This window comes from Melospiza georgiana, chromosome Z, assembly GCF_028018845.1.
Source record: "Melospiza georgiana isolate bMelGeo1 chromosome Z, bMelGeo1.pri, whole genome shotgun sequence".
Classification (NCBI taxonomy): domain Eukaryota; kingdom Metazoa; phylum Chordata; class Aves; order Passeriformes; family Passerellidae; genus Melospiza; species Melospiza georgiana.
In genome coordinates this window covers 31,407,486-31,422,577 of record NC_080465.1, presented here as the reverse complement: position 1 = coordinate 31,422,577, position 15,092 = coordinate 31,407,486, and the positions used below count along the sequence as shown (strand labels likewise).

The 15,092-nt window shown below is 36.6% G+C and overlaps 1 protein-coding gene across 1 annotated transcript in view; it reads right to left on the bottom strand.

The window, feature by feature from the left end:
- Positions 1 to 15,092, bottom strand: part of LOC131095515 (guanine nucleotide-binding protein G(q) subunit alpha-like) — a 109,060-nt gene that overhangs the window by 19,685 nt on the left and 74,283 nt on the right. Inside the window, exon 3 of the mRNA XM_058043373.1 lies at positions 11,066 to 11,220. Coding sequence (XP_057899356.1) covers positions 11,066 to 11,220 — 155 coding nt within the window. The remainder of the gene's footprint in view (positions 1 to 11,065; positions 11,221 to 15,092) is intronic.

The window sequence follows — 15,092 nt, the reverse complement described above, 5'->3', positions numbered from 1 at the left end:
CTGAATAAATTGGCAGGTGGCCCATTGTGCCCATTTACACAACTGTCTTGTTGCTTTCCTTTGGCAAGCAGTCTCCAAGGTGAGCCTGGTTACTGCATCTTTGCACAGTGGACATGTTACTATCTGGTAATGCACATCTGGCTCATTTTAGAAAGGTAATAAATCAAAGGGATAAATACTATTAAATTGTAACATCTCATTCATGTTTCTAGAAATCAATAAACAAGTAGATGAGGTTTTTTGGGGATTTTTTGTCCAAAGTTTTAGAAACACTAACTTATCCTTAAAAAACCTTGTCCTCATCCTTTATGCTCAAGTTCTGCTCACTCAGTAACCAAAAACAGGTCATTTCCTCTTTCACCTGTAGCCCCCTACAGAGTCTACACAGTCCACAGAAGAGTCCTTATGCATACTTACAGAGTCTTACTTAATATCTACAGTCTTACTTAATATCCTGGATTGCTTCACTTGACAGAATAGAGTGTTGGGCTCTCTAAGAACTGTCCTGAATTATACATTCAAACCCAGAATCAAGGAATTAGTGTCAAAACCAGTAGGAGTATCTCACAGGAAAAAAAAAATCAAAACAGAAGGGTGCACCAAAACTCTAAAAGAAGAAAATCTTTTTTACAATCATAAATAGAATATACAGGCTAACAAAAGCCATTTAGAAAACACCCTACTTTTTTTGTTGTTGTTGTTTTCCAGTAATATTTAGCCCTTATCCCCTTTTCTTCGAACTTAAAACTTAATAAATTAATGTATTATTGTATCAATTTATTTAAATGAAAATATCACAGGTCTTAGTTTTACAAATTGAAGTCTTTTATCATTGCTATTTTAATGCTGTGACCGTACTGCAAATTGTCAATTAAATTCTTCCCAGAGAGAAAAAAATGGATTTAGTTTTGATTTGTGGTTTTTCTGTTTGGTTTTTTTGGTGGTTGTTGTTGTTTGTTTGTTCTGGTTTTGGTTTTGTTTGAGTTTTTTCTGGGTTTTTTGGAGTTTCTTTACATTTTATTTTAACAGACTCTTTTAACTTATGCTGAAAAATTACTTGTACTGAAATTCAGATTTAAATTAAGTTTTGCACTGTTGCTCTGAAACAAAGGAACCGGTATTTTCTGCTACTGATAGTTCTGCAGACAATTACACTTCCTGTTACCCCATGAAGATATGTAACTTGGTGTTCTGCTATCAGCTTCAGGGGGATTAAACATTAAAATCTGAAAATCAAGCTGAAAGTTCTGCCAGCAGCAGCAACACAAAGTTGTCTTCAAGATCTTCTAAATTCACTAAAAATGTGGCATGTCTCTTTTAAAATTTACATAACCTCTAAAATAAAGAAGGAATTTTAAAAAACCACCTATTTTCTTTAAGCAAGAACATCTATCATTGGGATTGACATCAGGGTCTTTCTGTTCCCTTTTTTTCACTGTTTTATAACATTGTCTGAAGACTTTTGATATGACAGAAATAAAATGTCTCTTTTCAGTCAGGTGCAATCTTCCTACAATACTAACGAGAGCATATCAATACTCATAACCTCAAAACATTATCATAACTTGTGCATTAATTGCAAAACACTACATCTCTACATCCACAGTACTACACAGAGAAAACCCAAAGCACTTTCTCTTTATGAAGCACAAAAATGGATTTTTGCATTTCATTACAAGGGGTGGGGTGACAGTCTGATTATTCTGAACAACTGGTTGTTGAGCTGAGTCACTATTTCAAAATGCTGAGAGGAAATATGTAAGTGAATGCAGCTGACTACATAAAAAGAGAAGACAACTAGAATACAATTAATATTTAAAGACATACCAGCAGCACACACATTTTCCACTTACTACTATTGTAACTGTTCCTGTAGCATTGAGATTTTATTATTTGGCTTATCATGGTTTATTTACTGTCACAATAAAGACTTTTAGTTTTAAATCTTCTTTGTACCAAAAGAATTGGATATTTGACATGTTTTTTACCCTCATGAAAGCTGGGGCTTAAAGAAATTCCCTGATCACCAGGGAAGTGCAGCATTGCACACATAAGCTTTAAACATTCTACAGCTTATCAAACTAATGATTTATTTGTTTTTGAATTACTTTATAAGGCAGCAACTTTAAATTAAAACTTCAAAAGTGCTAGCTAATGCCAATTGTCTTCTGCTTTCAACTTTGTTGGCTCCAGACCACCCTAGCTGCTCCTCTGCCCATCCCCAGCTGCCAGTTCTTTAACTTGTGCAACAGCTTGATAACACATCTCTGTCAATATTATTTGGAACAGTGAAGAAACACTACTGAAATTGTTCTGATTATGGTTTATTTGATGGATATGTCCTAGGATGTGGCAAGTCCATAAACTCCAGCAAGAAAGCAGGGTGGATTTATTCTCTTCACTGGTTTATCTGAAACCAGAAGAAAACTTGTGAAGCCACAGCCATATGAACTGTGTTGAGTTTTTTAATGCAGATGGATGAGGAGTAAATGAAAATTTGATGGGCTTTTGTATGTATCTGCTTACTAATAAACTGATTCACTGTGGTTCTAAAGCACTTATCTAATGCAGCCCTCAAGTACTGACAATTATGTTGCCCTCCTGAGGAAACAAATCCTACATACAAACAAGAAATTTAAACAAATAAGAGAAATGCACAGTGTGTTTTAGGGTAGATGCTCTATTCAAAATGGAATAACACATACTGCAAATCAGTCTTACCAATGCACTTAACTCTCCAATGTATACTTCAACTGACTTTACATGCACTCTAGCAAACAAACCACAAGACTTGACATAGATACAATCTTACAAAAAAGGACAGTAGCCAGTAATTGCACAGAGCAAGTATTTTTTCAGTTTATTGCCTTCAAACTTTGAAGTCACAATAACAATATGGTTATTGGAAACACTCTGGAAGCCATCCTGAGGTCTAGTTCAACACTGAGTAACCACCAGCATTACCACAGAAAAATCAGTTGTACAGGTAGTAGCAACTGTGCAAGACATTTAGGTCTCAGCTACATGGTACTCAGAGTTCATTTTCATGATCTACTGAGAAATCTTGTTTTGATGAGTCACACTGTAGCTATATGGCCTCTCACCCAAACAGCACCTACTCAGCTAGGCATTATAGAAAGGAGATAAAATGAGAAAATACATGGTTCTGAGTAAATTTACGATACAGACCAAGTTTCTAAAGTTAATTATATCCGTAATTAGTTTTAATAAACATGAATTTTAGTGGTGCTGAGGTAATTTTCCGGGGGTTGCTATAGTGACAGGCAGAAGGTGCATTATCGAGGCAATGAGTATGTAATGAGCTGCTGGCAGTGGACCTCCCTTGACGTCAGGACAAGCTGCCAGCATCTAGCAACATACCCGTGATCTGCACGCTGACTAGAAGCAGAGGAAGACTTTTATTTCCCAGTCAGCACCAAGAGCTAAGTAATTATTTTTAATGCACTTTACATCACCTATGACAAGGTCTAAGCCTGCAGCCAGCTTCAGTGAAGCTGCCAAGCTATGGACGTGCTAACAATGCTGTTGAAAGAAAGCACATATCAAAGGTACTGTGGGTCTACATTTCCAGGTAAACAGCAGGAATAGGATTATGGGAATAGACTGACTCTGTACTTTCCTACATGTATTTCCCATATGGAAATTGAGCAAGGAAGTGAGACTCCTAAGCTTAATAAGCAGACCACAGTTGTTTTAACCAGTAAAGTTCTTTAATAAACTGAGTATAACTCCAGTCACCATGAACAGGGAGCTCAATACTGAGCCTTACTTTCCTAGGGCTACACCACCTAATGAAGACAGACCATCAAAACTTACTTGAATTTACTTTCAGAAATCAAGATCTTGGAGCACCTTCAACATGGGGCAGACACTTCAAAGAAACACCCTCCTCTAGCTATGAGCTACTACTTACCAGCATCTTTGAGGTCAGATTTTTCCAAGTAATCAGGTGATAAAGAAGCATTTTCTAAGGAATTCATAGGATGAATTTCTGTAACATTAAACTTTGTTCTAGTTCTATACTAGTGTATAGCCTACTTGATCACATGCAGGCAGTAAGGCATGGGCAGACAAAAGTAGAAAGGATACAGCCTTCAATACATCTCTAACATAATTTCCCTATCTGAGGTTAAAAATGAGACTAGTCTGCTCATCAGTATTGTCTAATAACTTTTCCTAAACTCAACAGGCAAAACTGATGTAGCAAGGTGCTGAATTAACACTCACTGGCACACTATCAAACCCTGGGCTTAGGAGCCTGAGAGACACTTTGAGCACAGAAGTCTCTGGAGAGCAGAATGCATCTGTAACACACTGCTGAGGAGAAAGGATCTGACTGGCACCATACCAGAAACGTTATGTTATAAACCTCTCAATAAAACCAAACATTGAGATAGAAGTAATTATTGACACTGATAGAAAGGTCAGTATAAAACCAGTAAGGATTTGTTATCACCCAACCAGCCAACACATGTTTATGGTGAGAATGAGAGTACAGGGAAGAGTTTGTTCATGATTTCAGTATAATCACAGTTATAAAAGCAAGCCTTACCAGAAACATTTCACATGCAAATGTTTTCTCATTGCATTCAATGACAAGAGAGATTTTGGTATGATCGTAACAATAAACATTTACATCTTTTCAACCCCAAAGTTCAGAGGTTTAATGCAAAAAACCATTTTTTTCCCTTAATATTAAGATAGTTCATGGGTATGACCCTCTTGAAACGCTCTATTTCATACACAGATAACAGCAGTGCAAGAGAAAACAGAAACCTAACCGAAGTCTATGACAACGGATAATTTGGCAAGATAATAAACAAGATTTGATATATCTCTGTCCTTTGGAGCCTGCCTGTTTTGGAGTGGGGTGGAGCTATACTACATACTATTGCTGGAGTTTGGTGTGGTTTTGGGGTGGGGTTGGATTTTTTTTAGTTTGTTCTGCAAAACTTTGAGCCAGTTGATGAGGCCACTCTCCTAAAACCCCTAGCACTAATTTGGATCATGTGCTGAAAAACAAAAGCCTTTCTTTTTTTGCTTCTTAGAGAAAACATACAACTGGCTTGACTTTCAACAGCAGATATGCAAAATGCTAAAGCTGCTGTAGCAGGATTTTTCCTGCATCACCGAGCTACCAGAATAATTGACACAAGTGTTCTCTATGCTGAGAGGCAGCAGTCCAGTAAATGGAATTGATTTTCAGCGTACAAAACTAAATGTAAACAAGTACTGGCTGTGTTCTCAGAACGTCTATAGAGGTTTGTGTTTCTAAGACTCTACACCATTGATGAAAAGTTGTAGTAAATTGCCAGTTTTCAGAACTATCTTATCTTAATCTATAGTTTGAAGTGAGGTGGGAAGATGTTGGCACAGCAGTTTTTTAATCCATATTCCACCTAAGCCCTACCTAGTTGTCTTCCTCAATTCCCTACCTCACTAAAAGCCAACATTAACAAAGGCTAAAAGGATTGGTCAAAAAAGAAAAAAATACTCATGCAAATTTTTCTTTTTATGAACTGTGGTGTAAAAATTATACAGTCATTAAGAACATGTTTGGTGCTGCATCAAAAAAAATATCCTGAAATAAACACATACTGTATACTGCTTTACATGGTCCCGCTTTCCTTTCTGAATTTCCCAAGTTGTGTTGTATAACCTGCAGTTTTTGTATGGGAAGCAGTACTTTGGTATGCACATCCCATCTTTCTTCAGACATTGCTTTTATTTTTGGGACTATATCTAAAGCATAAGATAGGATTATGTCATAGTTCTGCTCCTAGCACTTGATCTTTGAATTCAAGACTTTCATTTTTATTTGCTGGTTCTACTTAACTCTAAACCACACGTAAGGCTGTGTAAACTCTGAATACACAAAAGCAGAATCTACAATTCTACAACACAAATTGCCCTCAAGTATAGGTTTAGGACCTTCAGGTATATTTTTACAAATGAAAGTAAGCAAGTACTAATAAGCAGTTTATTAAATAATAATGTACTTATGCATCTTTTAAATTATCACTATATGACTATATTTGTCACTACAATCTAATGACTGCCACACAAATATCCCAGACAGTTGTTCAGAACTTGCTATCAGTTCAACTTCATAGTAGGTCCCAATTTCAGACATTATTACTACTTCTGAGAGACCCATCATGCTCTAAGAGTGCCCTACGCCTTTATGAAATTAAAAAATTATTGCTAAAGGCAATGTCAAGAAATGGAATAAACTGCATTAGTAAAAACTTAATATTCTTGGGCTGCTCTTGCCCTCCTGTGTACCCCAAAGCACGTTGTATTTAATGGGGGCTAGTTCCACTGAAATTTACCTGTTTCAGAAAAGTAACACAGAAGGAAGACGATAGTTTTAGATGACAGATATAAATGAATTTTTTACCCAAAGTTTTGAAAATACTTCAAACCTAAATGGAGTACTGTCATAGAAAAATTACTAGATGACCAAAGCCTTACACCTCCTGCAACAAGTTTTATAAAAGGTGTACTTTACTGAGCAGACATCACTAGGTTTCATATCTTTCTTTCCAGTTAAAAATCAGTGATATGTGGTAAATGACCTCAGATTCACACACTTGAGCTCTTATATTACACAGTAAAGTATGGGAATCTGCATTTCTATACTAACTGTCCAGAAACAAAAGCCTGAAAGACTATACATGCATGAGAATGCAATGGCATGCATGACTAAAGAAGCAGTACATTATATAATAACAAAATCTGCTATAGATATCCACTGGCATAGCTAACACACTAATGGGAAAATTATACTTAATTCTCTGAAGTGTTAGAAAACATAGCCACGGAAGGGAAACTAAACAGACATTCTCAGTGCTTGTAGCAATTAGGAAGTCCTTAGCTGGAGGTACACAGCAGCCAAATACTTCAATTTCATGTGGCTAGAAAAAGACAAAATTAAAAATCTGAGCCAAGCAAGGCTCTGGGACACTTTCTAGGTCTTGACACTTCCTACATTTTGTTAATGAATGGTAAACCCTTAGTGTCATACTGGAGAAAAATGGTGAAGAATTTTCAAAAATTCCAATTGCAACCCAAATTCTCCAACACAGAAGACTATTGGCTCTCCTTTCCTTAGGCTTTGAAAAAGTATGATACAATCAAACTGTTTAATGGTAACCTTTTTACATTTGGATTAAGGTCTAGGGAGCTGGTACAGCATATTCTGAATTCTCTCATCTTATCTCACATAGCTACTACTAAAAGCAATTCTCCATGTTAGTTTACATCTGTCTCACACTGTGAGGCAGCATCTCAAAGGGGACTAATTTGATGGTAATTAAGTGGCTAAGTCACCAGGTAATGCACATGGAAAGCAAATAACCTCTATATACCTCAGGTGCTCTTGACTTTACTACAGAGAAGTCTAAAAGTTGATTTTAAAACAACACAAACATCCAAGCTTTGGAGCATTCAATGGTCAGGAAAGAGAATAGAATTAATTTGTTAAGCCTCCAAGAAGGTCAAATCGACTCCCATAATTTTCTTCTTTCTTAAGACACTACCCCCACCTCTTCTAGTAAACATACACTGAGTGTATTCTTCTAGAGCACATCAAAAATGAAGCTAACAATGACAAAGAATGACAAAACGGGTCAAAAGATGGCAGAAAGTGAAAGTAGTATGATATACAGGACATAATAGAAACCTGAAACGTAATTTAGAGACAGTAAAATAACAGGAAAAAGACTATGTGTAGTAAGAGAATAATTTAGATTGCAAAAGACCTCAAACATCATTAAGTCAAACACTTACCAATCACCACCTTGTCACTTAGACTATAGCACTAAGTACAACATCCAATTACTTCTTGAACAACTCTAGGATGGTGACTCCACCACTTCCTGAACAGTCTGTTTCAATACTTAACAATTCTTTCCAAGACCAAATTATTCTTAATGCTCAGAAAAACGAACCTCAACTGGTGCAACTTGAGGCTCTGTCCTCTTGTCCTATCTCTTGTTACCTGGAAAAGTGTCTGACCCCCAGATGGTTACCTCCTCCTTTCAAGGCAGTTGTAGAGGGTGGTAAGTTTACACCTGAGCCCCCTTTACTCCAGGCTAAAGACCCCCAGCTCCTTCAGCTGCTCCTCACAAGACTTGTGCTCCAGACCCTTCACCAGGGCTGTGCCCCTTCTCTGGACATGCTCCAGTCCCTCAGTGTCTGTCCTGCAGTAAGGGGGCCAGAACTGGGCACAGGATTTGAGGTGTGGCCTCAGCAGCGCTGACTACAGGGGGACAAACCCTTCCACAGTCCTTCTGATACAAGAAATAAGATGTGGTCCTGATGACCACACTATTTATGATTCAAGCCAGGATGCCATTGGCCTTCTCAGCCAGAAGATGGCTCATATTCATCTGCTGTCAGGCAGCACTCTGAGGTCATCTTCTGCTGGGCAGCTTTCCAGCTACTCTGCCCCTGCCTGTATCACTGCCTTGGCCTTGTGACCCAAGGGCAGCACTCAGCAGTCAACCTTGTTGAAGACTGATGGCAGAAAAGAGCAATATAGGCAGCAGACTGAAAATACTATTACTACTACTACTGCTACTACTACTACAAAAACAGTGGAAAACTACTGAGAAGATGAGAGGCTTGTGCAAGGGATGAATGAAGAACACACCTGACATTGACACATACATTTACCAGATACTGGCACATATGCTAACATGAGAGCTGGTGGACAACAAACTATTCTGGTTTATACATCAAGTCAGAAGACAATGAGCATCAAGTGCTTTTTTCTGTCTTACTGCCTTGTGAATCCCAGTAGTAGCTTTAAACCAATTTGTTTCCTTGCTTTGTGACATTTATAGTGTTAATGAATTTGTTTGGGTGTTTTAATTGTAAACACACATACTGTATTTTTGAAACAACATTTCTTTTGTGTCTGCTGATTTTTTATAGTGGACCTCCACACCCGGAAAAAATTCTACTTGCAAGCATAAGTATACATAGAGGCTTTTCTAAATACTCATATACAGTGATTAACAAGTCTAATTTAAAAGATTTTGCTGAAATCCATAGTATGAACTACAATAAAGTCACCAAATCTGCACAAACTCATGGTAGACTGCTAAACATGCTGAGCTTAAGAAATAACCAATCAACTAGTACATGTACCTTTCACAAGACAATGTACTAGAAGGTTTTTTTAATAGCTATTTAATGATTATTCCCTACTATTTTTAATGCTACCCAAAAGATCCACTACAGTGCCAATTTATTAAAAGTAGATTGAAACTATGGTATTCAGCACAATCTGATCTGAAGTAGCATCAGATCATTGTTTCCTACTTAGGAGAGTAATCCTATTTTTAGCCTCTAAGGTAGAGCACACAAAATACATAGTTACTTCAACTTTAAAACCAGTATCTCATCTGTTGTGGAAATAAGGTTAGGACCTACAAATACAAGAAATTCAAAATATGAGATGCTTCACATTCTAGTTAACCCTGCCACTCATTTCAGTACAGAAACAACCTGAAAATATGTTGTTAGTAACGTGTCTCTAAAATTTTTTTATCACCGTTTATGCACCCTGAAATTTTTCTCTTTATGCAATATTATATTTGTTTCCTTACCACCTAAAACCAAAACACAGTATGGTATGTTTGGGGACAGTGAGAATCTGAACAATACAAGAGAGATGACATTGTGCTTTGCACCACGCTACACAAAAATGTATGTGCAAAAATGATGGGTTGGGAAGGTAACCAGGACAGAGAACTGCACAGGACAAGAGAAGCCCTATGCTCAGGGCAAAGGGAAGTCATGGTGTGGTGATAACACTGCAACAGATCTGAGGAGACTTCTGTCATGCATCCATAGTCTTCAGCTGCCTAAATTCTATCAGCAAGATCCTAGTAAGTTCGTCTTGACTAATTCCCTTATAAAGTGCGGTACTAGATAGGGATGCTTAGACTACTATGCAGATAAATGTCATTCCACACCTGTCATGTCTAATGTCCTGCTACAATGAGCTTAATGGAAGTTTCCTTGTGCTTTCCTAAGTGAGAGGCTTCCATTGACATACACATGCCAAATGGAGACTGGAATTATGTCACTGGAATAATTTTTTTTCATAGCTAATACAGAAATCAAGGTAGAACCCGTGGAGGTTTTTGCCACAGCTTTAACAACAAACCAAGCTGTGTTCTGTAGCACAGGTCAACATCAAAAGGCCATCATCTGTTTCTTTGACAGCAAATGACAAATTTCACCTGAGCTGTATGCCATATCACTAAAAAAATAACTAAGATTCATGGAGTAAACCTCTGGCAGACATCAGATTCCAATGACAAATTTCACATGTTTTTCTAATCAGATCCCAGTCCCAAGAAAAGGGTAACATTTCAGATATTTTTTAGTCACATACGCATTTTTATTATTGTTGCTCTAGAACAAACAATTTAACTTGATTAACTGATTTCTTCCTGGCAGCCATTTTAAAGTTTAGAATTTGTTTCCATAATAGAAAGACAGTTCTAAAAGACAGTATAAAACAAATCTCTTTGTTTAGTACTGTTTACCTCACCACTAAGACTGCAAATGCCAGAGAGGAAAACCAGAAAATCTGGAAAATAGAAGTTATTGGATATTTCAATTTTTATTAATTGTATGGAGGTCTACTTTGGCTGCACTTCCCAGTATTCACTACTGTCACACTACATTAAATTATTTTTGCATATCTTGCATTTGTGATTATAAATTGGAAGAGAGTAAGTTGACTAGGTTTAACAAAAATTCCCCCCCAAATTAATCATCCCTAGTTTGAATGTTAATTTAAGACTTTGTATGATCACAGACTATGATTTTGTAAAATAAGCACAGATATAATCCTAAAATAGATGTATACCACTCCTTAATTCAATTTATATTCAGCTATGCTTGTGCTGCATATACATACAAACATGCACACAGAGATATAGTACAACAAGCTAAAAAGTAAAAATTTCTTTGTTAGAAACAGAAAATTATATATAGATGTTCATAGCTACCATGTACTTACTATTTAGTTGAATCTGATAATTGATATTCCCGTCGTCTATCGTAACACTCCTGAATTCCAGGGTCATTCCATAAGCTTCTTATTGCATCTACATATGGGTTCTCAAAACTTGACACCTTCTCTACATCAACTTCTCGAACTAATAGTGCATGAACCTAATTCAAAGCAAACAAAACAGTAAAAATGTACCTCATTTTCTATGTTTGCAGTCAGCTCATATACAATTAACAAGATTTATAATTCTTCACATTGGTTATATCACCAACATGAATTTAAATTTGAAAAATCAAATATCATGAAGATGATTGTGAAGATGCAAAAAGGAGGTAACTTTTAAGCTAACATCACAGGGAGTGAAGTTGCTCTCGGGAAAATTGCATCTTCTTAGACTTCTTTCTTTTGGGACACCAGCAATTGTTACCACAACATTAAAACAAAGGAAAAAATAAAAATAACAGACAAAACAGAAGGATTCTGTAAGTACCACCAAATTCAAACTGGTCATTAAGATCTGGTTACTGATAGTTCAACTCAGTTGTTTCACCAACATCTAGATGGCGTAGATGGCTGTTCAGTTCACTACACTTTTGACAACAGCAGACAACATTTTCCATGGCCTTCTGGGAATATAAGAATTTCTCCTTTTATTTACCAGAAATCTTGTAAACACCTAATCAATTATTTTTGGAAAACCACGTCTCATACATTTAGGATCTTCTTCATGGGTTTCTATAAGTATTTAAAGCAAGATTTCAGAATACAGAAACTGGAATTTTGTAATCACGGTATCACCACTTGAGAAGATACTGAAATAGCACCCATGTTTTCTCCCTCTTTATTCCCCTCAGAAAGCTATGAGCAGGGTTAAAAACTGATTCTGAGCTTCAACTGTATTACAGCTTCATGCTGGTTTTCCTGACAATACTCTTTTTGCCACAATCCATTATATACTTACAAAAGTGTGGGGTTTTTTGTTTTTAGGCTTCATCACCTCAGTCTTCTACTTATTATCTTTATTATCATCTCTTATTTTTATAGTAATGGGAAAGTAATGGAAAATAATTTCCATTTTCCCAATGCAAAATAATTTCCAAGCCACTAGGAGATACCTGATCCTACAGAATCTACTTCAAAAGAGCTGAGAAAGTTCTAGTAACTCAGCACTATTACTAAGAAAAACGTTCATATTTTCTCTGTTCTTTGGTTTGTAGGACTACGCTAATGGTGGTTAGATTTGCATAAGACCAGTGAGTTGGCATTTTACTACTGTGAAGCACTTTTTTCCTTTGGCTACTTGTGTGCGTTTAAATTAAACTAGATTTTACAAAAATGCTGTATATATTTTCCTGAACTACCACAGTGGTTATGACAACAATAACAGTTAGCTGAATAAACTGAGTAAATAAAAATATTTAATGCCAAAAATGTATTTCCCTTTTCCAGCTATAGGAGGAACTAAATCAGTCATCTCTCTTTGGTTTGCCTTTTTTTTAAAATCAGTGTAATCTTCAGAATATCCAGTGTAAAACTCCCAGGTTGCAGTTTCATGCCATTCCCTCAGGTGCTGTCACTGTCACCACAGAGAAGAGCTCAGTGCCTGCCCCTCCTCTTCCTCTCACTAGCAAGTTGTAACTGCAATGAGGTCTCCCCTCAGTCTCTTGTTTTCCAGGCTGAACAGACCAAGCAACTACAGGCACTCATCACATGGCTTCCCCTCAAGGCCCTTCACCATCCTCATGGCCCCCCTTTGGACACTCCCTAATAGTTTAATATTTGTGTATTCCGGCACTCAAAACCACACATTAGACTCAAAGGAAGGCCATTCAAAGGATAGTGCAGAGCAGAGCAGGATAATCACCACATTCTAAAACCCCAGCTACAGAATAAAAATGGCACAGCAGCTTTGGATGATCCCAACACTTTTAATTGAACTTAAATGCAACTATGGATGTCTACTGTAACACTTAAAGACTGAGAATGCTGCAGCTGTCAGACAGTCAGTATGTGCTATATGGTAATTTACATATAAGGCTGCCAAATCCTCACAAAACCTGTTAGAGCAGCATCTTCCTCACCATGGCTCCACTTGCAACATGAAGATATAAACAACAATGAAGGCACAAAGGGAGAAATAAGGGTGTATAACAGCTTCTTTGTTTCCTCATAGTAAAAGGATGACATCTCAGCTGTGTGAACTGAAATCCATCAGAATTTCAAAGAAACATACACAGAGCCTGTGTAAACCAGCCTGGGACATGGATCTATGGTCACCTTAGGAATGCCATTACAGGGCTACTCAAATGTTTAAAATACTACACAAACAGGGGAATGAAAACAGTGTATACAACTTGCACTCTAAGTATTACACAATTCTCATGACTTCTCATAATTAAATCATATTTTTATGACTCTATGACCAAATTTGTTATTTGCAAAACATCCCCAAGAATTAAGGTATGGAATAAGCAGATGTAAACTGTGCAGGTAAATAGTTCCATGAAGGAAGTAAACTCTTCCATGAAGGCAGGAAATTGTATGCCATTTCTGCGGAACAACCCAAAAATCTTACAACGACAAAAATTACTAACATAATGTAGTATTGTGGGGCATTTTTTCACCTCCAAGGAAATCTTAGTTACCAAAGTATTTCCAATGTTTTGTCTGTGTCTGGTATGTAAAGCGATTCACCAGGGATATAATACCATTTCAGATATATTGGCACTTCAGAGACTTGAGGCTTGATGTAAAATACAGATATAACTCTTGTTTTCAAAAGCACAATGAAATTGAAACGTATTCTAATACTTGAAATTATTTGACTACCTTTAATGAAAAACATTACAGTAATTTCTAGTCATCTTTTATTCCCTGTGCTGCTGGTATATGAAGCAAAAAAATCTGAAACAAAAAATACCTGTTATTTGAAGAGAGGAGGAACATCTCACTTCCTCTCTCTGCTACACAAGACTTAAAACGCCAAAGAGATAATGCAATAACCTCCTCAACTACAGTGATGACAGAGGCAAAAGAGAAATTTCACCTTATGATTCTAAATATTAATCGTCCTTTTATATTTTTCACTCTCTCTAGTTGTTCCACCTATAAACTAAAATATGAAGATTTAATAAACAAAAATTAGAGGCTCTTTTATCCTCTGTTTTAAAAGTTTCATACCTCTAACTCTCCAGACCTCTAATTCTCCAGATCTTCAAGACATTTGCCTACTTTCTTTCTTAGAAGGTGAGATCATTAAGCATTACAACTTTTAAATGCTACAACTTTGCTTGCCAATGACTGCATAGGGTATTACACTCTTCAAATACTGGCATAACTATAGAGCTAAGCTGGAAGATGACATCAGTGCAAAACTGAACAGCAGGTTGCAAAAATCTATCACAAAAAAATAACTAATATTTACATTTCTGTGTGTGGCATGTTACATTTGCAACAGGTTATAAATTAGGCACTTTCATACCTCCTGCAGGTACTAAATGTAGCACCTTACATGAAATTTTCACACAGTAGTGTGAAAGTTTTGCAACTAGCGAATACTTTCCTGATGTGTGCTGTAAAATGTGTCATTTTTGCTGTTGAGGATCCTAGAAAAAGAAACAGCTTTATTCTATGGAAAACACTTTTGCTTTGTAGAGCTGGGGAAATTCTACAGCTGACTTTCTGAAATACCTCTATGGATCAACCAACTGCCACATCCTTTCCACTGCTTTAGTAATTCACCCCCTAAGAGCTGGTTTTGTGTTGGCAGGAGATGAGGTATTCTGCCCTGAAATTAGTCAAGTCTGCCTAAACATCCTACTTGTTTACATTCACTTCTAAAATACTTCAAAAAACCCAAACAAACCCCAATTTTATTTGCAATTTTATTCTAATTGTAAACAATAGCTTCAATTATGTTTAATTTATATATATTTAACTACTTCATTAGGAGTCTATGACATTTATTCACAAGTTCAACTTATTCTCCAGGCTTTGCCAAATTCCTTTTTAAAGAAAACAGAGCAATGAGTAA